This window comes from Bos mutus, chromosome 4, assembly GCF_027580195.1.
Source record: "Bos mutus isolate GX-2022 chromosome 4, NWIPB_WYAK_1.1, whole genome shotgun sequence".
NCBI lineage: Eukaryota > Metazoa > Chordata > Mammalia > Artiodactyla > Bovidae > Bos > Bos mutus.
This window is the reverse complement of record NC_091620.1, coordinates 40,295,113-40,318,316: the sequence shown is the minus strand read 5'-3', so window position 1 is coordinate 40,318,316 and position 23,204 is coordinate 40,295,113. Positions and strand designations below refer to the sequence as shown.

General features: G+C 42.0%; 1 protein-coding gene across 5 annotated transcripts in view; it reads left to right on the top strand.

Annotated features, from left to right (window-relative positions):
- GLI3 (GLI family zinc finger 3) overlaps positions 1-23,204 on the top strand; it is a 319,343-nt gene that overhangs the window by 82,241 nt on the left and 213,898 nt on the right. For 4 of the 5 annotated variants that reach the window (XM_070369350.1, XM_070369351.1, XM_070369349.1 and 1 more), the window contains exons 3-4: positions 1,123-1,197; positions 22,228-22,470. In XM_070369350.1, coding sequence (XP_070225451.1) covers positions 1,123-1,197; positions 22,228-22,470 — 318 coding nt within the window. The remainder of the gene's footprint in view (positions 1-1,122; positions 1,198-22,227; positions 22,471-23,204) is intronic. The other variant, XM_070369353.1, reaches the window with a different exon arrangement.

Sequence of the window (23,204 nt, the reverse complement as noted above, 5' to 3'; positions counted from 1 at the left end):
AATACATTTGCATTAGGTTACATAAAATACACAGCTGCAAGTTTCATATTTAAGAAAGGTAAGAGCACTTGTGAATGGGCGTGCAAGAGACAAACCTGAAGAAGAGAACATTTAGGAACTGTCTGGAAGTTTTTAGAACTGATGCTTAAACACATTTTCCTAAAAGAAATATGCATGTAGAAAAGTGCTCATATCATAAATTATACAGTTCAGTGATTTTCACAAACCAAACGTATGTGTGAAACCGGCACCAAGCCCTTGAAACAGATGGTCACCAGCATCTTAGAGCCTGCATATCTGACTTATCAGCATGGACTAGTTGTAGCTGTTTTTGTACTTTACAGATTTATTACTTGGCTTCTCCTTTCTTGCTCTATATTGTATTTACAGGATTCATTCACATGTCGTGTAGTTCATTCACCTTGTTTTGTGGTGAATGTGCCACAGTTTATGAATCCTTCCTACCGCTGATGGGCACTGGCAGTTTTGAATGTTTGGTTACAAATGGTGCTTCTGTGTATTTTCTAGTACCTGTGTTTCAGCACACTTGATGTCGGGAGTACAGCTGGCATTTTAACAAACTTTCATGTGTCTACATCCTTCTTTTGTCTTCTCCACCTACCTCTCTTAGGCCAAGTACAGAACAGCACGGACTTGAAATGAATGTTTTTCTGTTTTGTCTTTTCTTGTAGTCACCCTTTTAGTAAGGATGCGAGTGATGAAGTTCTGTTAACAAGATACTGATGTAAATTGTGGATAATGACTGTTGGCTTCAGCCTGGGCTCTCATCTCTCTGTGAAGCGTTACATTTTCCATCCTGTTATTTTCTTCTTCATCAGTTCTTGACTCATTCTAGTAAATGGAAGGTTCAAATTGTCTGAAGAGGAAAGAGTTTTTTAATGTATTGGTCTTACAAGCAACCTTTCTTGGTTTACTAGTTTAATGAAAACCACATCTTTGGGGCAAGGCCATGTGCATGCATGAGTTGAGGTTGAGGTGTCCCAAATCAAGATCACACTGCTGTGTGATCTTCTGGTAGAATTAAATAAAAGGCATTAAAAAAATTTATAGCCGCCTTTTACCAGCTCTATGTCTGATTTTTTTTTTTTTCTCTCTCTCTAGATTCTTTGGCTGACATGAGTTTTGAAGTTCTGCCATATTCACTTATCAGCCTGTGGCAAATGCAGTCCTACCAGAGTAAGATGAAAGGCTGAGAATTAAAAAAAAAAAAAAAAATCCATGTGCTACATAAAAATGGCCTATCCTTTTAAGGAATTGGCAGAGTTACTTTATTTCCACCACCCTTCACTTGCTGTCTCTCTCCCTCCTTTTATTTATCTGAATGTATGGAGAAAGGTTAAATTTTTTTTAAACCATTGTTCAATTTCTTTATTATTATTTTTGTTTACATCTTGGCCATGCCGCTTGGCATGCAGAATCTTAGTTCCCTGACCAGGGATCGAACCCGTGCCCCCAGCAGTGGAAGCGCAGCATCCTTACCACTGAACTGCCAAGGAATTCCTGAGAGAGGTTAAATTCTTAATTTGTTTTTGTTATTCTTCAACGCATCGATTTTATGTACAGTCATCAATACTTTCCAAAACCTGTCTAACCTGGTGACTCATTGTCTCAAGGTGGGCCAAATGTTTGTTGGTGTCTCCAATTTTATTGGTATCTCTATAAACTATGAATCACTTTGTATCTCTCTTATCTATGTGACTAAATGTTCATCTCCACAGAAACTCCCTTGAAATGAAGACTGAATGCGTCAAAAATCTCAACCAAGTCTATGATAGGATAGTTCATGCCTGGCTTTTCTTGCCCTTTGTCTGTTTGCTTATTTTCATTCTCCTTGCTTTAGTGTCCTCAATGTTTTATCTGCCACTCAAGGATACTATCCTTAAATTGATGAATAGCAAGATAATATTCTTAATTGATAATCTAGCAACAGTTAAAAAAAAAAAAGTGAAATTGAAAGTTAGTTGTGTCTGACCCTTTCCGACCCCATGAACTGTAACCCACCAGCCTCCTCTGTCCATGGGATTTTTCAGGCAAGAATTCTGGGGTGGGTTGCTGTTCCCTTCTCCAGGGGATCTTCCCAACCCAGGGAATGAACACAGGTCTCCTGCATTGCAGGCAGATTCTTTACCATTTGAGCTACCAGGGAAGGCCAGCGACAGTAAACGAGGGCTTAAAAATCAGAGCCAATGCCTGTCCAAAGGCTGCCATAGGTGACTCCCCTCTGTTGTTCATGCCCGTTTATCACCCCACCCTGATTTGGAGCTGTGTTTTCACTTTGGGCATCTTGTTTCTTGAGATCCTGTTGTCAGAGCCCACATGGACACCCCAATGTCCTTTCCCTTGGGGCTTGATTCTAATCAGAAAGATGCTGCTACTGCCAGCCCTGGAAACAACATCATTATAAGATGCTACCTGCAAGTCCCACCCCATTTATTCAATTATTTATTCCTCTCTAGAATGATGCTCTAGTGCCTGCGGTATACTAGGCTGAAGAGATAGAACAGTTAACAAGATTCAGCCGCTGCTCTCAAGGAACTTATAGTGCTAGAGACATGCAAGTAAATAGCTTATCATAGAAAAGGGTGAGAAATGCCCTATAGACATTGGGTGGAGAGTGGAACAGCCTCAGAGGATGGGCAAGGAGAGGCCTGAAGGTGGTTTCTTCTCACTCGGAGCCCAGGAAGTTTGGGGTTGGTTGTGTAGAAACTTGAATTTCCTGCAAGGTTTGTGAGCAGAGAAGCGACAGGTATTTCTAGAAGATTTTTAAGGATTGGAGTGAGGATTACCAGGACTTTTAACATTGCTTCAGTTTTCAGAAATTCCTGAAAAGTTTGCTTTTGCACTTTTGAAATTAAAATTGAATATGGTGACTTCCCTGGTGGCTCAGATGGTAAAGCATCTGCCTACAATGCGGGAGACCCGGGTTCGATCCCTGCGTCAGGAAGATCCTCTGAAGAAGGAAATAGCAACCCACTCCAGTACTCTTGCCTGGAAAATCCCATGGACAGAGGAGCCTGGTAGGCTACAGTCCACGGGGTTGCAAGGAGTTGGATACAACTGAGCGACTTCACTTTATTTTCATATGCAATTTTAGGATTCACAAAGTTTATTTCCTAGTTCTTTGTATTTTCTCCTATGGTTTGAAGTTTCTTTGTAAGACTGGGTTTTCCTTTTTTGATTGAGTTTTTCAGAATGTTAGGCTGCTCAGTAATTTTGCGGAATCTACTTGTTCTCTTTTCAAGTAGCCTTTTAGGTGTTTTTCCCTACAGTCAGCTGGGCAGAACGCAAAAGAAGTTCAAAACTTGGCATCACCAGTAACTAGATTTCAATGAGCCTAGGCCTAGGCCTGGCATAAGTAGGGAAGGAGACCATCCCCTCCGCCTCCTGCCCCCCTCTCCACTCCACCCCACCCCCATCATATACTAGCAGTGTGTTTTGATTTAATGACATGATACATTGTATAGCATTTTATTAGCATTGTATAGCATCATATAGGAAACATTTTATATCTTCATGACCTGGTCATTGAAATTAACCTATTTCATGACCTCTGCTTTCTCATTTTCCAGGGTTTATGTGGAAAAATGATTCCGTATTTGTGTTTTAGGAATATGTATTTCTGAGGGGATATTTTTAAAAGTAATTAAATAAAAGTCCTCCTAGCCCCCATGAAATTCTTGATGCTTTTGCAAGTTATTTTAACTTACAAAACCTTCAAATAGAACACATAGCAAGATAGTTCAAACTGGATGAACAAGTATTTTATGAAAACTTTTGGTGGTTTCTGTGGTTTCTTATAGTAGGGTTGTGCTAAAACCAAAGATTTTCTACTGATTTACTATATCTTCAAGAAATTGCAGTCTGTGAATAAGTTTTAATTCCTTCATCATTTCATTATTGCTTTCTTGCACTAATAAAACTGCTTCTAGAATGTAGAGTTTCATTGCACAATCTAAACCATTTTTGGATTTCTTAAATGCATTGTAACACGGAAGTGTATAACCATATAAAAACACCACTTTTCAAAACTTTGTAGTGTTAGTGTATGTATAGGATTTTTTAGTGATTATTTTCTCTTTATCCTTTTCAATTAGAACTTACCTTTTTACATGTACTTTGATGTTTCACCTCACAATGAATTTCAGGTTCATCCAGGTAGGCCCATTAAATGAATTTACAAAGTTCTGGAACATTCACATTTTGGAGTCATTCAAATTTATTTATTTATTTGAAGTATAGTTGATTTTACAATATTGTGTTGGTTTCAAGCGCCAGTTCAGTTCAGTTCAGTTCAGTCGCTCAGTCGTGTCCGACTCCCTGTGACCCCATGAATCCCAGCACGCCAGGCCTCCCTGTCCATCACCAACTGGCGTTCACCCAGACTCACGTCCATCGAGTCACTGATGCCATCCAGCCATCTCATCCTCTGTCATCCCCTTCTCCTCCTTCCCCCAATCCCTCCCAGATTCAGGGTCTTTTCCAATGAGTCGACTCTTTGCATGAGGTGGCCAAAGTACTGGAGTTTCAGCTTCAGCATCATTCCTTCCAGAGTAATCACAGGGCTGATCTCCTCTAGAATGGACTGGTTGGATCTCCTGGCAGTCCAAGGGACTCTCAAGAGTCTTCTCCAACACCACAGTTCAAAAGCATCAATTCTTCAGCACTCAGCTTTCTTCACAGTCCAACTCTCACATCCATACATGACCACAGGAAAAACCATAGCCTTGACTAGATGAACCTTTGTTGGCAAAGTAATGTCTCTGCTTTTGAATATGCTATCTAGGTAGGTCATGACTTTCCTTCCAAGGAGTAAGCGTCTTTTAATTTCATGGCTGCAGTCACTATCTGCAGTGATTTTGGAGCCCAAAAAATAAAGTCTGACACTGTTTCCACTGTTTCCCCATCTATTTCCCATGAAGTGATGGGACCAGATGCTATGATCTTCGTTTTCTGAGTGTTGAGCTTTAAGCCAACTTTTTCACTCTCCACTTTCACTTTCATCAAGAGGGTTTTGAGTTCCTTTCACTTTCTGCCATAAGGGTGGTGTCATCTGCACATCTGAGGTTATTGATATTTCTCCCGGCAATCTTGATTCCAGCTTGTGCTGCTTCCAGCCCAGCGTTTCTCATGATGTACTCTGCATATAAGTTAAATAAGTAGGGTGACAATATACAGCCTTGACATACTCCTTTTCCTATTTGGAACCAGTCTGTTGTTCCATGTCCAGTTCTAAATGTTGCTTCCTGACCTGAATACAGGTTTCTCAAGAGGCAGGTCAGGTGGTCTGATATTCCCATCTCTTGAAGAATTTTCCACAGTTTATTGTGGTCCACACAGTCAAAGGCTTTGGCATAGTCAATAAAGCAGAAATACATGTTTTTCTGGAACTCTCTTGCTTTTCCTATGATCCAGTGGATGTTGGCAATTTGATCTCTGATTCCTCTGCTTTTTCTAAAAGCAGCTTGAACATCTGGAAGTTCACAGTTCACATATTGCTGAAGCCTGGCTTGGAGAATTTTGAGCATTACTTTACTAGCGTGTGAGATGAGTGAAATTGTGCGGTAGTTTGAGCATTCTTTGACATTGCCTTTCTTTGGGATTGGAATGAAAACTGACCTTTTGCAGTCCTGTGGCCACTGCTGAGTTTTCCAAATTTGCTGGCATATTGAGTGCAGCACTTTCACAGCATCATCTTTCAGGATTTGAAATAGCTCAACTGGAATTCCATCATCTCCACTAGCTTTGTTTGTAGTGATGCTTTCTAAGGCCCGCTTTACTTCACATTCCAGGATCCCCGGCTCTAGGTGAATGATCACACCATCATCATTATCTTGGTCATGAAGATCTTTTTTGTACAGTTGTTCTGTGTATTCCTTATTATGTTTAATAAGTTTTAATTATTTTTTCAGATTCTTTTCCATTATAGATTATTGTAAGATATTGAATATAATTTCTTACGCTCCATACTGGTCCTTCTTTTTTATCTGTTTTATTTATAGTACTATGTATCTGTTAATTCCAAGCTCCTAATGTATCCTCCTCTCCTTTCCCATTTGGTAACCATAAATTTATTTTCTGTGTTTGTGAATCTGTTTCTGTTTTGAAAATGGGTTCACATTCAAACTTAAAGAATAGAAAAAGACAGGTACACAAAGTTTGCTTGAAAGAGTGAGTGGAAGATAGTGTTGAAGCATCCGTGCAGAGAGGAAGCTATTAAATTGGCCAAAGGACAGTTCTTGGAAACCTTACAGACAATTCAGGAGTCAAATGCAAACCATAGAAGGTCAAGAAAAAGACACCGAGGAGACTTCCCTGGAAGTCCAGTGGTTAAGACTTCGCCTTCCAGTGCAGGGGATGTGGGTTCGATCCCTGGTCTGGGAGCTAAGATATATGCCTCATGGCCAAAAAACCAGAACACACACACAACAGAAGCAATACTGTAACAAATTAAAGATTTTAAAAATGGTCCACATCAAAAAAAAAAAAAAAAAAAGAGAGAGGGAGAGGCACTGGAGTCAGGAGAGTTTAGAATTTGCTCAGTGGTATGACAGATACAGAAGAGAGATGGTGTATTGGATGGAGGTGGTATTGGGTCCAACAAAGATATTGTTAGAGAAAATTTGAATCAGAAAGAGGCAGTTACCTGGCAAAGGCAAGCTGGTGATGAGGATGCACACTCCTTGCTGGCACTGGGAGGGGTGTGACAGTGAAGGCTGAGCTGGTGGAGCACTCTAGTGTGGGGAGACAAGGAACACAATGAGAGGACAGGCAAGTGCACAGAGATACATACCTGTTTGGTTTTATTCAGAGTAATTTATGAAGCCCTTGGCGAGGAAGACTATGGCCCCCTCTTATAGAAAGAGGTCAGTATTGCATAGAATCAGTGTTTGGATGGCAGATCTGAAATTTGTGAATACTGGTGTTATTGGATAGATTGGTGATGTAGCTTTGAAGATTAGTTTGAAAATGTTAAAAAAAAAGTGCTTCCTTCTTCCTTTTATGGACCATGCCTCCCTAGAAGTCCAGAGCCAATAATGCATAGGAAGGAAGACAAATAAAAATGACTTTCCTTGCTCTGTGAGGCTGGCTGCTTGAGAGCCCAGGAGAGGCCGCTTCTCCCTGGCTTGAAGTTGCAGTGGTTGCTAACATTCTGTTGAATGAACTGTGAGATGCGTTCACTTTATAGGGACGGGATGTTACATTTGCTAGCTGGATCATACTAGAATTTTTTTCCTTTCCTTACAAATGATAGAATAGACTAAAGAGACCCAATAGAATTAATAAAATTGTCAAGCACAATAAAAATGCCTGGATTATGTGTCTTGGTTGCTGTTTCCTCCAACTGTTCTTGAGGGCTTTAGTAGAGCTGGACCCAGCCATGAAAGGAGGATGGAAGAATTTTTATCTGAATGGCTTGGCAGGAAACGTCAGGTTTTTCTGCCAAGAAATCGGAATTTCCACTTGTGTCAGCAAGATGTGAATTAAAAAAGAAAGAAAAGTGCAAAAAGAAATAAACAAAAACCACACAGGTGCCTTTAAACCCAAGGTGCAAGGTTTTGGAGTCTCAGAGTCATGATTAATACTGTGCTATTAAGTTGAATGTATCCCTGAGGGGTTTGGGGAAGCTTGACCAGCATCTTTGAAAGTTTGAAGTGCAGAGGAGACTGAGCTAAGACTTTCTCAAACCAGATCTTGTCCAAACCTCCTTCAAGAACGTCTGCCTGATGGATGTGTCCACATCTAACAGCTAAAGAAACTCCCTTTCCTATTCAGTAGCCTCCCCCGACACTGACTTAACTGTTCATTGGTCCACTTCACCAGCCCTGACCCACGGATGGAGACTTAGATGTGGGTGCATCCATATACATCCGGTGTGGGTGATGGCTGATCTTGACCAGTTTGCATTCTTTGTGTTGACTCGGTCAGCCCTAAACCTCCTGGATGCAATTCTTCACACAGGTTGCAAAAACACTTTCTCGGAACCCTGGCTAAACTTGCCAAGCTATTTATTTTTATTTATTTATTTGGTTATGCCAGGTCTTAGTTGCAGCATGCAGGATCTTTAGTTGTAGTATGTGAACTCTTAGATATGGGATCTAGTTCCCTGACCAGGGATCGAACCTAGACTTCTTGCACTGGGGGAGCATGTTGTCTTAGCCACTGGGCCACCAGAGAAGTCCCCGCTTTTGCCTTTTGGTCAGGAGATTCCTAATGTGGTGAGAACAGGAAATCTCAAGACTGAATGCTTGTACCTCTACCCTTGTTAACAAAAATATTGATACATGCCAGTCTGGGTTGTCCTGCCTTCAAAAACAGATCATTGTGGATTATATCTGGTTCAGCAGAAGGTACCTTCTCTTGTATTTAAAAAAGCACATTGAGTAGCTTGATGTGGGAAATGGCCTCTGTCATCTTCAACTGTTGGGAGAGTGTGACACGTTTGACCAATATGTGCTTATTTGTTTTGTGATTGTTTTGAAAAGAACAGAACTCAAACAACGGCAGACACACCTCAAGCTGGATAAGGAGACTGATCTTTAGTCACACCCATCTCAGATTGTATATTTAAAATTCATTATTTAACACTGAGAGAGGAAACATTCAGGAAATGTTTTCTCTCTTTAAGCTTATGAGAAAGGCCAAAATCTACCTTTCCTCACCGTATAAATGGTCAGGTTTAGAATTATAGGGAACTCATTTGATTGCCAACTCACTGACTTGTGACTTTGGGGAACTTCATTTTTCTAAGCAAGTTTCCTTCATCTGTAAATGAAGGATGATACTAGTACCCACCTTAAGATTCGGAAAACTCAGTACTAGTGTGTTAAATGGTGCTGCTTTATTGTTGGTATGTATGTCTCAGGTGTGCTTCATCAGTTCACTGATGGGTGTCCCCAAGCTGGCTAAATCAGGGGATGGCACACTTTTTCTGGAAAGGACTAGCTAGTAAATATTTTAGAATTTGCAAGGGCGCTTTGGTCTCTGTCATACCCAACTCTGCTCTTATAAGGAGAAAGCAGCCATAGACAATATGAAAATGAACAACCCTGGCTGGGTTCCCATAAGACTTTATTCATGGACACAGAAATTTGAACTTTACATACTTTTCATGTGTCATGAAACATTCCTCTTCTTTTGATTTTTTTCAGCCTTTGAAAACTGTATAATCCAGTCTTAGTACACTGGCCATACAGAAAGAAAACAGGAAGTGGGTTTAAGATGCCAATAGTCATCCTAGGAGAATTTGCCTGATCATTTTTAGTAAACATTGCTCATGGAGAAACAGCACATGGATTTCTTGGGAAGATTCAAGAATCTCAAGTCATTGTAGCAAACCAAGTAGAGAAGAGATTGATATTTTCTACGCAAATTTCAAGTAGGCATACTTTGTAAATGTTGTTTATGGGCCTGATCCAAGAGACATTTAAAAAGTAGGTGAAAGAGATGGCCAGTTAAATTATAGGTCATTAACTTGGATCCTCTTTCTGGTTGTGAAGCAGCAATTATTTGCTCCCAAGACATCTAGCCTGGCTCTTGGTGAATGTGCATAGCGGTTTGTTCCCTTACAGTTTTTTCTGTATAATCCCATCTTTTCGCCTAGGAATCTGTGAGAAGTTGGGTGGAGTAGATTGGTGATGGCTTATTTTATATAAGGGGAAGCAGCAGCCCAGAGAAATTCTGTGACTTTGCCTGAAGTTCAACTGATGCAGCAATAGAATCAGCCTTGGAAACTCAGCCACTACCTCCCAACCCACTTACATCCCACCGTCCTGCTTTGCACAATTATTAAACAGATAATGAGGAAATTAGTGCTGGTACCTGGCATTCATAAATGCCATAATTTATAAAGATCCTTATCATATTTTGTTTAACCCTCAGGAAATAACTGGCAAGTAAGCAGAGCAAGTTTTATTGTCTGCCTGTTAAGTGAGGCAACTGACAATCTGGTATGTTTTATAAGTTACTCAGGGTCACACACCAATAAAGCACTGGAGGCAAGTCTGGTCCTTAGGTTTTCTAACTTCTTTTATTATACCAAGCTGCCTTATTATATATACGATATGGCAGTTGATGTCATTAATATCCAAACATTAAAAAATAAATTGAAAAAGAAATAACACCCTGCCCTGGTTCCAGCCCCTGGCAGTGATTTTTAAGTAGAGGTTTGCATTATGAGAATTTTTTTTGCTTTCAGAATGCTGCGTGTGCCTCCTGTAAAAAGTTGAATTAAATGCTTTTATTTTTGGTAAGTGACCCATGTAAGTTTATTATTTATTTATTTTGGTACTTTTTGCTCCAGCTCCTTTGCCTAAACGAAGCACTGCTACATTTTTATTGCATACCTCATCATTAAAAGAAATTGAAAAGACGCTTGTTAGTTTTAATATTGCATGGATGAAAATCTATCTGGCACTTTTAGGAACAGTTACGGTTCCTAATAGTGCATTTTAAGAAGGAGTCTGGTTTTGTTCTCGATTAAGAAAAGAGAGAAGACTTTCTGAAATTTGCTATAATTTGATTATCATCTTTCTTGGGGAGAAGGTCTCTTGCTCAGTGTGACCCTGGTTTTATTGACTCATTCGGCATTCTTTTCCAGCCTATGGGAGGGGAAGTATGCTCTGGGGCTGCATGAAGGACCTTTGGTTTGTTGGTAAATAACCCAAGCAAAGCTGCTGCCAAAGGCAAGTTTTCCTCTCTTCTCTATTAACCATATGCTTCTTTAACTATGGACGTATGCCCCTTTCCATAAACTACATGCAGCCTTAACTGTTGGAGCTATTGTTAACTTGAACACAAACCAAAGACTCAGATGCCTTCTGGCATGTAAGTCTGTAATACAGTCCCCCCAAAGATGGTGGTAAATATTCCTTTGCATAAATAGCTTTTCAGAATCTGGAGACACTGGATAACGGGTCACTTGATTACAGACTAAAGTAGCCTTTCCTGATAACTTTTATAGGAAGGGGTAGAATAATTCTAACACCGATCATCTTCATCTGTACCTCTAAAGCAATGCCAAGCAGATCAGTGTTCAGCTCTCAGGGCCTTTGTAGTAGACACTTTGCAGGGGTTAATCATCATTTATAATATTGATAGATAAGAAAGTCCTGCTGACGTGGCCACTTACCTGAAGGATGGCTTGAAGTGGGTTGTTTAGACTTATTAAGCCTCAGGGTATTTACCTGAATAACTGGGGTGCCAGAACTGCACACCTGGCAGACTGTGAGCAGCCAGTGGGATTAATGCCTTTGCACTTGGCGTATGACCTGGCTTTCCGTACGAGCTCAGTGAGTGTGAGAGTAGCCGTGCAGTAGCGATCATTTCTAATGCACTTTCCTTTTTAAAATTCTTTTATTTTTTCTAATGCACTTTTCTTTTGTACCTTTCAGGGGATGACCTGGCGAAAGCTGGTTTGGCAGGAAGGGACATTAGGGCATGTTAGGGATGTACTTGTTGGAAGGTACTTGTGTATAGTACAAAATAATTAAAAATAGTCCTGTAACTTGAAGGAAGTGAATTTACATAAAGCCCAGTATCATTGTAAGCTGTCACTAATATGTGTAAAAATAGCCTAGCAAGCACTTACAGCTTTAAGAGGTGGGATAAATAGTTTAAAATAAGACTACAGGACTATAGGAGATAAAATAAGACTATAGGAGAGAAACTCATGGAATAGTTTTTCAATGTGTGTATACTTAATTTGGACTTCTCTAGAGAATTATTGTAAAGGTCATACTTAGGATAGAATTAAAACCAAGAGTAAAAGAAAGCAGCTATTTCTGCACTCTAAAATTCTTGAGAAATACAGAACCATAAAGGAAAAACATTGCATAGAAATATTTCATGCTCTCTTGGTGCGTTTTTTAAAACTTAAAAAATGTATAGAAATAATTATATATTTGTTTTCCACCTTCCCCTCCTCCAAAAACTTGACTCCTTAAAGAACTTGAAAGTACAGTAGTCTGGTGGGTGAGTGGACTCTGAATGTCCATTGCTGGCTCTGCCTCTTTCTAGCTGTGTTTTCTTGGATAAATAAACCTCACTTTTTGTATCTGTATAAGGAGAAGTACAGAAGTATTTGCCTCATAGGATTGGCATGTAACACCTTAGAAAAGTACTTAGTGCTCAGTAAAATTCTTTCCTATATTCATTAAAATCCTTGATTCACTGTATTTAATAACAATATTCCATCCTAAGATAATGGACTTTAATTTTGTTACCTAGTTTTCCATATTATAAATAACACTGTGATGAATATCCTTGAAAACAAATTGTCTTCTTTTCTAATTTTTTTTTCCCTTAAGATACAGCCTGGAAGTGGATTATGGAAATATTTTAATAGTGTGAGAAAGTGACTTGCCCTCCATGTCCCCCTCTAACTCTCAGTATTACTGCTTTTGCAGTTTTACTGTAATATCCCTCATTGTTTTGGGTATAAGATTTATTGGCAAAGGTGGGTAAGTTCCTTTAGGGTAATAGCTAGTCTGAAGTGTGTAGCCAAACCTAGTCTGCTGCCTGTTTTTGTGCAGCACATGAACAAAGGATAGCTCTTTACATTTTTAAATGTGATGTGAAAATTACATAAATTCAGATTTCTGTATTTATAAATGAAGCATGGGGACACCGCCATGCCCGCTTGCCTGTGGCGGCTTTCATGCTGCAGCAGGGTTTGGTGGTTGGGAAGTTCCCAGACACATGCTTTAGGGCACTGCTGCTGCTGCTAAGGCGCTTCAGTCATGCCCAACTCTTCTGCGGCCGCATGGACTGTAGCCCAGCAGGCTCCTCTGTCCATGGGATTCTTCAGGCAAGTATACTGGATTGGGTCGCCATGCCCTCCTCCAGGGAATCTTCCTGACCCAGGGATCGAACCCGTGTCTCTTACATCCCCTTCTTTGGCAGGTAGGTTCTTTAGCGCTAGTCCACTTGGGAGGTCTTAGGGCATTGATCACAATTCAAATTTATTTTATATTTCTTGTCACTGAATAAGGAAGTCCAAGAGCCAGATCTTTAAGTAGGAGCTTTAAAGACTGACTGCCTGGGTTCCAGGCTCTGCCCACCAAGCAGCTGTGTGTCCTGGGTAAATAGCCCACCTTCTCTCTGCCATAGTTTCCTCATCTGGCAAATGAGCAGAAAAACAGTGTCTAATCAGGGTACAGTGAAGAGTAAAGCAAGACAGGCGAAGTCCTCTCGATCTCATAGTAAGCAGATGTTAGCTGTATTTCAGCTGTTAGCTGTATGTGGTTAATGAATTTGAATTGGTCAGATGAATGAGACCAAAAAAAAAAAAGTACTTGTATTTTGGAAAGGTAGATGAATTTCGTGTTTTATTTGTTTCCTTAATCACTTACTGGGACTTCTTGAGTATAAAAATACATTCCCCTGGCGTTGTGTCTGGAAAGTTAGAAAAAGGACAGAAAAAAGGTCTGGTTGTGTCCTGGTTCCCAGTCTCCTGTAGAGGCTGGCTGATTGGTGTCTGCCCTGTCCAGTTGGTCGGAGGAGAGGAGAGCAGCAGGGTACCAAAGCCTCCTGTCTTGTCTGTGACCATCAACGTGGACTTTGGGGGAGTTTAGGCTTTGTGACCATTCCTGCTTTTACTCATAGTTTCTGAACCACTCCTGGAAAGTGTTTCCCAAAATTTCAGACTTTTGTGGCTAAGTAACTAGAAGTAGACTTAGCTCTATTAAAAGTGTGAAGAGTCAAAATGTGCTATTTTCATTTGGGTTTCTCAAATGCAAGTTTCATAGCTGAGGTCAAAGTGGGCAGTGGCTAGAGGGAGCTTCTGTGGTAGAAATCTGATCCAGGCAGCACCTGGCCTTGCCCAGAGGCTGAGTCAGCAGAGGTGAGCACCCTTGCGCCATCCCTAATCTGGTCCCAGTGGGGGTCAGGCCTCCAGCTCCTTTCTGTACAGTAATGATATTCTCTTGATATTTAAGTGTACTCTCCAGGAGGATCTGATTCCTGCCATAGAGTAAGCATGGTCTTTAAAATGTTATTAAAAATACAATACCACCATATGCTCAGGCTTTCTTATTTCCCAGTTTTCTAAAAAACCAAAACCAGGCAACATCAACACACCAGATGAAGCCAGTTAAATTTGTGTTCACCCCCCAAATTTAAAACATGGTGGAAAGTTTAGGAAGTGGAACTCTGATGTTAGGGAGGGGATTGGGTGGGTGAGAACCTGGGAGCCACCATTCAGAAGTACGGCCAGTGGAGGCTGTCACACACACAGATTTCTTTCTCTGCTTGCCTTTAAAGGAAGAGCGAGAATTCCCTGGAAGTCCAGTGGATAGGACGCTGTGCATCCACTGCAGGAGATGTGGGTTTGATCCCTGGTCGGGGAACAAAAATCCCCCAAGTATGGCAGGACTGGGGGCAGGGCAGAGCTCCAGGGCAATAGGCTTGGTCCCACTGGAGGATGCAGCCACAGCAGCTGTCAGTTCACTTGAGCCTTGTGAGCAGACATTCCACGATGTCTCTTATGATTGTGGGTTGTGGATGTCACTATGGGTGGTTAACTGCTTAGGTTGTAGGTGCAAAGCAAGGAAGAGAGACTCTTCATTCTTTGCTTTTAAAAGACTCAAACCGAGTTCTCAAAGAACTCTCTAATACCTAAATGTTCCTGAGACTGTTACTCGCAGATAGGCATAAATGTGCTATTAAGTGGAAGGAAAAAAAATGGGGCCCTCCTGAGAATTTATTGTACTGCCTTTGATGTCACTAATTAACTCACTCTGTGTAAGCAGTGACTAGTAACTAATAGCAGGCTAATAGAAGAAGCTTCATGACATTTTAGAATTCTTAAAGCTAGGAAAGGTCTTCTTGAGCTCATGGAAAATTAGGAAGATCTCCGTTTTACAGGACGGCCTGCCGGGCCCTCAGGGGCCTGTTTTGTTGTTTGTTGTTGTTGTTTTTTTCGTCTTCCCAGGTACAGGTGGGGTTTGGCTACTGCTTTGTCTAAAACTTTGAAAACTGGTTAGTAAGGTTGGGTTTGTGCTGGGCCAAGTCATAGTGTTAACACCCAGAAGCATCCTTCCCGAGGTGGGCAGGGGTGTGGACCTCTGATTGGTGTGGGTTCAGAGAGAGGCGAGGCAAGAGGATGTAAACCCTATAGGGCATGCCTGGTGAGGCCTCAGACATGAAGCTTGTGTGATTGACCCCTGATTTTCCAGATGACAAGGAGCCCTTATTTTTGAAAAGGCAAGAGGCTGCTTGCTCCAGACCTTGGGAGCTCCCTGCTCCCGGGAACTCCCGGCAGTGTCAGGTTTGCCCTTCAGTTTATCTAAATTCTTGTCTTACTCTCTCTCCACTCTTTCTATCCCAGGAGCCCCTTTTAAAGCTCTGTGAAGCTCTGGAAGCTGAGTAGTAGGGAGTGAGGCCAGAAATTGCCTTGGGTTTAGTCCTGTTCTTGGGAGCAAATAGTTTCTGGTGAAGGGCTGGTGGGATACTGGTGGGTCAGTCCAGACTATGTTTTGTTCTTTGGCAAAAAGAACTCTAGAAATGTTAAAAAAAAAAAAAAAAATTGTGGTACTCCTACTGCTGGGATGGAGGCCGTTTTCTACTTCTCTGCTTTCCCCTTTCGATCTCCTCGTTGATGGAAGGAGTCAGAGAGAGCTACCCGTTAATGCTTGAGCCCATGATCTTTGAGAAAGGATTGCCACTTGAATTTCTCCAAAGCTTCAAATCCCCCGGCTGCCCTCTCGAGTAGCAGGCCCTGCAGTCGGTTTAAAGGTTGCAGACAAAGCAGGGAGCGCTCTCGGATCCATCTGGGCCACTCCCTCTGTCATCAGTCATTGTCAATGGGAGATGTATGTGTAGCCGCACAAGGGCGATGTCTGACCCCAAGGGCATTGGAAATGTTCTTAGAGAAGGCATTGTTTGCTCCTCCCTTTGGAAGCCAGACTCTAAGATTCCAGGGAGCAGCTTCTGGCTTAGGCATCTCTGCAGTCAGGATGGAAAGGGTCAAGATTCTGCTTCTAAAAACTACAGACACTACCTCCGCCCCCCGCCCCCCACTTTCTGGCATAATTCTACAAACCTTGTGAATGTACTTAGCCTCTTCTCTTTCGTTTCTGATCTCTCTTTGGGCAAAGTCTTAGAGAAAATTCTGAAACAAGGAGGCGAGGCATTGGGTTCCATTGGTTTTTTTATTCAAAGAACATCAGAAAGTAAATAACCACAGAAATAAAAGCTGACAAGATGCAACCAATGCATAATAAGAAAACATGAAATAATGCTCTTTCCAAACACAGCCAAGCAATTTCCTGGGGGAAAAGCAGAAAATGATGTTCTGTTTCTTCCGTAGACGAGAGGAAGGTGGGGCTCCAGGCTTGTGGGAGCACACTAAAACCTGCAGTAACACAGATGCCATTGGTCGAGCCTCAGCGTGCGACAGTATGTGTGTGCGCGAGTGAGTGTGTGTGTGTGTGCGCGCGCACACACAGCCTGTGTAAGGCATGCGCCTGTCCTCACACCTGTGGGGATAAGATGCTCCAGGGTACTAAGACCCTGAAGTTGGATGTCCTATCATGGATTTGTCCCTGGGGCCTTCTGGGTTTTTCCCAGAAGTGGTTGTTTGTTGACAAAAACTTATTTGGAGAGTATCAAGGATTTGAAAATGTCAGATCATCGAAATGTAATTACTCTCCTCCCTTCCTTTAACTGATGGTTGTGGGGGTGGAGGCTGAGATTGCACACAAGCCACAGGTATCATTCACCAAACCTGCCTGGGAGCAGACCTCTTCTCATGTTAACAGGACTTGGTGGCCTATCGAAGGCGTGATTAGGATTCCTCTTACATCACGTATAAGGGACATGTTTGCATAGTTTTGATCAGGAAACTGGCCCTAATGCCTTGTCTGGCTGTAACCTCGGGTTCTGGTGAGGAGCAAGTGAGAAGATACAAATAATAAAGCGGTCTGTGGCAGAAACGGATTATTTCTTTTCTTAAGAAAGGGGATTGACGTTTGCCGGTGAGGGGTCAGGAATAGCCCTCCGCGTGTTGATTGAGGCTCACACCTGTGTTTTGATCCATTTGTAGATGACTTGATGATATCATTCAGTTTGGAAATGATGAGGTTTCACAAACTCAGACCTTATTAAACACGGAAATATTATTTTCTTGTTTGAATCCTATTCTGTTTGAAATCTGAGTATCCACTCCTTCTTTTTTTTTCCTCCTTAACATTTTGTGGCCTCCACCCCTCCCCCCAGCCGCCCTGCCTTTTGGGCTCACCGAAATTTGAGTGCCACTTTTCTGGGAAAGCCTGATATTCTGACTTCAGTTTTGTAATTTAATGATGGAGAGTTTCCTTAGTAAACCAAATTTAGAGTCCTAGAATGCTTATCTTATATCCAGACCTTGAACATAAAAGGCATTTTATACCCGCAATTGTTCATTTAATGAGCAATTGCAGAGTGCAGGCCGGTTAAGGGATTGAGCTATATGCACTATTATTGCAAGAAGTATTCCGAAATACCAGAAATAGGACGTAAGCTCTGATCAGGGAGACTGCGAGCACAATTACCTTCTTTTCAAATCCTTCTGTGACACTGCGGGAGGAAAAAGGACTTTGAAACTTGAAAGGAAAGAGCTTGCTTTCAACCTCAAAAGCTAGGAGGAAAGGGCTCTGAAATTTGCTCTGAATTCCCAATTCACCATTAGCCTGTTTCTTCCTTTAGCCTCAAGGCATTCTCCGCTTTTTGAAAAGATGTTAAGAAATTCAGTCACAATAGAGAGCCTAGTTCTGAACGTGTTTCACTCGGTCCATTGAGGTCTGGGCTCCAGCCTTTGTGTGGAGTGAATTGAGCTGAGCGGCTAGCTGGTTGCAGAGAGGTGAATGAACAGTCGCTGTGCAGTGGCAAATTCTGGCAAAGAAAGAAGCGCCCCCTCTTCCTTTATTTTCCAATATGCATTCCTGTACAACCCCGCTAGTGGCCATATGTGGCGTCGAGCCTGTTCTTAAGTCAATACGGGGTCCTTGGTTTATTGCAACTCTTGTTAAGTTTGTCTTGTAATTGAAGCTGCTGTTGACCTTGCTTGGGGACCGTTTGTAAAACCGTTTATTTAGCATAAACTGAAATAATAAACCCTCCTTCTCTGGGGCTGATTGTGATAGGGTGACATTAGTTTGATTTAATGATTAGCCAGCCTGACCCTTCTGCTGGAGAGAGTGCCTTGAATAGAGAGAGTTCACTCGGAAGCACTCAGAAAGAATACTAATGAGCTTGTTAAATTTAGCATGGCTCCAACCACTTTTAATTCCTCTAATGGGAGCAAGCACTGCCTGGGAGAGGGAGAGGGCCAGGGTGCAGGGAGGCAGGGAGACACCGAGAATGTTCCTAGCAGGTCTGCACTGCTAGAGAAAGCCCAGCAGAAAGAGAAGTTTGCAGAAAGTAGCTAGCCAGAGCCTGGGACTGAGTTGTAAGTATCCGTCTGTTCACTTTCGCTCTGTGTCTTCTGTGTCTTGGGGGGAAGAGAGGTGTGATTCTTTTAAAACGGGATTGCAGGGGACGGCTTGAAATCCACGTTCATTTCAAAGAGGTGAGCACTTGTATCACAAGATCCTCACCCACTGATTTGGTCAGGGGGACAGGAAGTGTTCCTGGTTGGTGATGGGGTGCAGGGTTTTACCTTTCCATGGAAACAGTCATCTGAAACTTTTCTGTCCAGTCCAATGCAAAAGAGCACTTGTGTCCTGGGTCTCCAGGAGAAGAAATCAATCAAGAATTTGGGAACAAATGCACAGGTGTGTGTGTGTGTGTGTGTGTGTGTGTGTGTGTTGAGTCCTGCTTCTCACCACATGATGACTTCCTGGAAACCTTCCCTGTAAATGATCTAAGCAATGCTGGTGATGAATCCGCTCTTGAGTTGTGAGAGTTTATGGCACCAAGCACGTCTGATGCAGTATGGGTTGCCTTTGGATGAGTTTGGAAAAACCTGAGACAGCTTCTGAAATGCAACGTGGGGGCAGCCCTCCCTGCAGTGGGTGGGAATTCCCTGATTTCCACTGGAGCACAGATCTGCAGAAGGCAGGGGATCCAAAGTGGGATCCTGATGACAGTTTTGAAAACAGTTTTTCTCTTGAATTTTTTTAGAGACTTGCATGTCTCAGTCTGACCCTCCCAGCCTGCAGCTGCTGAACCGAGAGGCACGAACAGTCGCCCTGTGTTTGGCTGTTCAACTCCACTGGCAGATGCTTCTGGAGGACTGGGCTGTTTGCTTACATTTTTGCAGCTGACTTCTGCTTGTTGCCATGGTGGACAGTATGTTTCTGTCAATAATTTGGCCTGGCGTAGCCTGTCTGCGCTGACTCTCCAACTTTATTGAACAACTCAGCTCGACTGAGCAAGATTAGACAGCTCTCGTCTTCTTGGCTTGCTAGAGTGGTTGCTAAATTTATAAGAGCAGGCAGGAATATGGCTTGGAAAGTTTCCCTTTCACTGTAGAGAGTACGCTTTCAAGCCTCATAGCTGTTTGTATTCTGGGGGTGTGTACTGTCAAGGTTTCATCCTGTATGCCCCTCAGAATCAACTCAGTATAGGAGATAAACTTCAGGAAATAATCACCTGCTGGAATTTTCTGGAGAGGTAGAGTAGGTGAAAATGTGGGAGTCCTGACTCATATAAGAGTAAGTCTGATGAAAGTTTCCACGTGAAAAAAATCCTGGCCTGCGTTTTACTAAGAGAATTAGTTCATTTTTTTTCAGTATTAAGTGTTTGAACTTTGCTGATTTCTTGTTCTAATTTGATATTCACACATATTGTGTTAACTGTTATGAAGAAATTAATTTTTAGCTAAAAAGACCCGCCCGTTTCCACTTACCCGCCTCCCCCTAACTGCGTCTTTCTCCCACAAGGTGGGGGAGAAGGTGGGAGGGCTGTGATTAGTCCATGCCCATTATTCAGTTATTCGTGAGGTTGGATTCAAATGCTTGTCTGTAAAGACATCGTGTCTAAGAAACTCACTCTATTGTAGGGATGCAGTTTTAAGAGAAGAAAAGTTAATTTCTTCTAGGAAGATTAAGTCAAGGGAATCCTGTTTTAAACCTGGAACAGATTAGTAGGGCTTGGTTATTCATCTTTCCCAGAGAATGCTATTGCATGTCACAGTCCCTCTTGGTATGAGCTGTCTGGCTTTCCAAATGCAGGTCCATTCTACAGAATTTACACCTTAGTGCAAAGTTGAAATTGGAAGTTGTGCAGGCACACCTTAGTGGAAAATATGACTTTGGCCATGGTGGGAATGTTTATAAACCGACTATGAGTTTTGAGTGTTTTTAACATCCTTCCATCTTTACATCACTGAGAACCTTCATTCTGCAGCTTGCAACTTTACTGCTAATGAAGTCTGAGTGTGGATTAGGGCCTAAAAGTATTAGAAAGAGAAATTAAAATGTCGAATTTTTTGTTGTTGTTGTTTTTGTAGTTTGTTTTTAAACTAGCAAAAGCATGGTTGGAATTGCTTTTGGAAAGATCAGTGTGTGAAAATGTGACCATTTTCTTTTTTAGTAGTTACTTGATAGATTAAACTCATAATTTATCCCATCATTACAAGATTTGAGGGTGGGGATCTGCACAAAATAGTGCTAAAATAATGTTTCACAGTTACCCAGCAGTAGTCAGCAAAATCACTGTAAAGTCCAGAACATACCTCATTGCCTATTTGGTTTTGAAAGTCATTTGCTAGGTAAAAAAAAAAAAAAAAAAGAAACATACACTGCTTATTTTTTCAGGTCCCAAACATAGGCAGGAAAATGAGAATTGCTACTGGCTTTAGGTAGTTCAAAGTATTAGTCATCCCAAAAGAGTTGTTGTTACTTGAGTTTGTATTTTCACACTAGTTCATGTTCATAGTTATTTTTCTAAATTTGTCAAAAGAGCTATGAAATTGCTAAAGCATACTTTTTTTCTGTTTTTTTTTTTTTTTAAGAGAAGTTTAAGAGAGTATGTCTTTAAGAGAGTATGTCTACCTAGCTAGACATACCTCTGGTTTTTTTTTTGATATTTTGAAGAGAAGTTTGTGTGTGAAGATTAGATGAGTTCAAGATCTGTTCAACTAAATAGTACAACAGTATTATTGTTTATATCCACTTATGGTTTTTTTGTTTTTGTTTTGTTTTTAGGATCAGGAATGAGAAATAGCTTTCAAATGAGGTGTCTAAGCAGTGTCCTAACAGCTTTGTTTGTTTCCATCAGCATTTATCTGCCAGAGCACAGTCTGTGGATTAAACACAGAGCTTGTGTGGGCATAATTGAGAGTGCACGTATGATTCTTACAAATGAATCGGTCCACTTGTTGTGGGTTCTGAAAGCCAGTTTGGTTTGATTTTATGCCACGGGTCTTTGATCTGCTGTTATCGGAAAGGCCGTCCAATCACATTTGCAGAGAACTGTAGTGGACCGATGGAAAGTTCTTACAGATGAAAGGGAACAGAAGTATGAGGGAGCTTGAATTTCATCAAGCCGTTTCTTACATGTTTGAAACGATGTCTGGAGCCCACCGGAGTGTGGATGTAGATCAGTGTAGCTGACGCCCTCCACACCCACGCTCTATCCCCATTTTCCTCTCAGCGCTCAGCTCCGCTCTGTGGGCCGAAGCAGGAAGTGTCCTGTAAGGGGCACTGTAGGTGTTCATGATTGCCATCTTTATCCCTTGGAACCTGTGGGTTTTCGGTCCCATGTCTGGCACTGTTTCATCTCTCAGTGGATCACACACCTGACTTAATAAAATCACAAGGATAAGTTTTGCTTTCTAACAGGTCTTCCTCTGAGGAACAGGGGTCCCTTGCCTCCTGGATCACTGCAGGCCTGGCTTCCTCAGGCCAGGAGAAGCTGGCAATCCATAGCCTTAGTCTGGCAAAATCTCCAGCTCCTCAGGCCCTGCAGGGATACTGGCAGGTCCCTGATGGGAAACCTCACGGGCAGATTCGGCTGGAAGCCGGGAATGAGAATTTGCTGACATCTCAATGCAATAGGCTCATTTCCTGCTCCCCTTCCTCCTTCAATTTGTATCCTGGACTCTCATTCATAAACAATTTTGGCTTGAGACCCTCCAGTCATGGCTAGCTTTCACAGTTGCCAAGAATGAGAAATAGGCTTCTTTTGGAGGCGGGGAGATGGATGGACAGGGAGCCCCAACTGATGATGGTTTTTGAATGTCTCCTCAAAGTGCTCACAGAGTTTTCATTTCCCTTCTGTCTTCAGAGGATGAAAGTCCTGGACAGACCTATCACAGAGAGAGAAGAAACGCAGTCACTATGCAGCCACAGATTGCCCCGGGGCTCAGCAAGATCAGCGAGGAGCCTTCAACATCCAGCGACGAGAGGGCCTCGCTGATCAAGAAGGAGATCCATGGGTCCTTGCCCCACCTGGCCGAGCCCTCTGTCCCCTACCGCGGGGCTGTGTTTGCTATGGACCCCAGGAATGGCTACATGGAGCCTCACTATCGTAAGTCGCCCCCAGTCTGTGGCACTTGCTGCAGGAGCCACGGCAGGCTGTGTGTGTGTGCATGTGCACTTAAAGAGTTACTTGTCTTGTACTATTTTATGCAAATGTTTAATTTACTGTCTACATCTTAACTTCTCCCACATCCTGTTCCTTCTTTTTAGGGAAACCATTTCTTTCCATCTCTAAGCAACTTGGACCTCCAGGGCTGGGAGGCGGCTGTCAGGAAGGTGTCCGTCTGTGGCTAATCCACACAGACCTTTCCTGGGAACTGAAACCAGGTTTCCTCCACCCAAGTAGACCCTGCTGGAGTAAAATCGGTTGAGGAGGGGGAGTTATTAAAGTGGGAGGCATTAGCAGATGTCTTTAATGGCAGATATTCCCCTTGTTAAAAAAAAAAAATATATATATATATATATATATTTGCTTTATTGTTGAGGAACAAACAAACCTCTTTTAACCAACCAGGGCCAAATTCCTTCCTGTGGAAGATTTTTCTGTGTATTCTACTTTCTTCTGGAATTCATAGACTGGAGACCTCGTAAGCTCCTCTTCTCACACTCAGAAAGTTTAAGAAATGAACTAGGATGGTGAACACACCCACAGGATGGTTGCAGAATGCAAAAGAAACTATATAATGGTTGAGCTTGTTTCCGGCCTGGTTCTAGTTAAAATATATAATTCGGTGGTGGAGTAATGAAGTTCATATTGAGATGCCCAAGCGTGCAGCTCTTGAT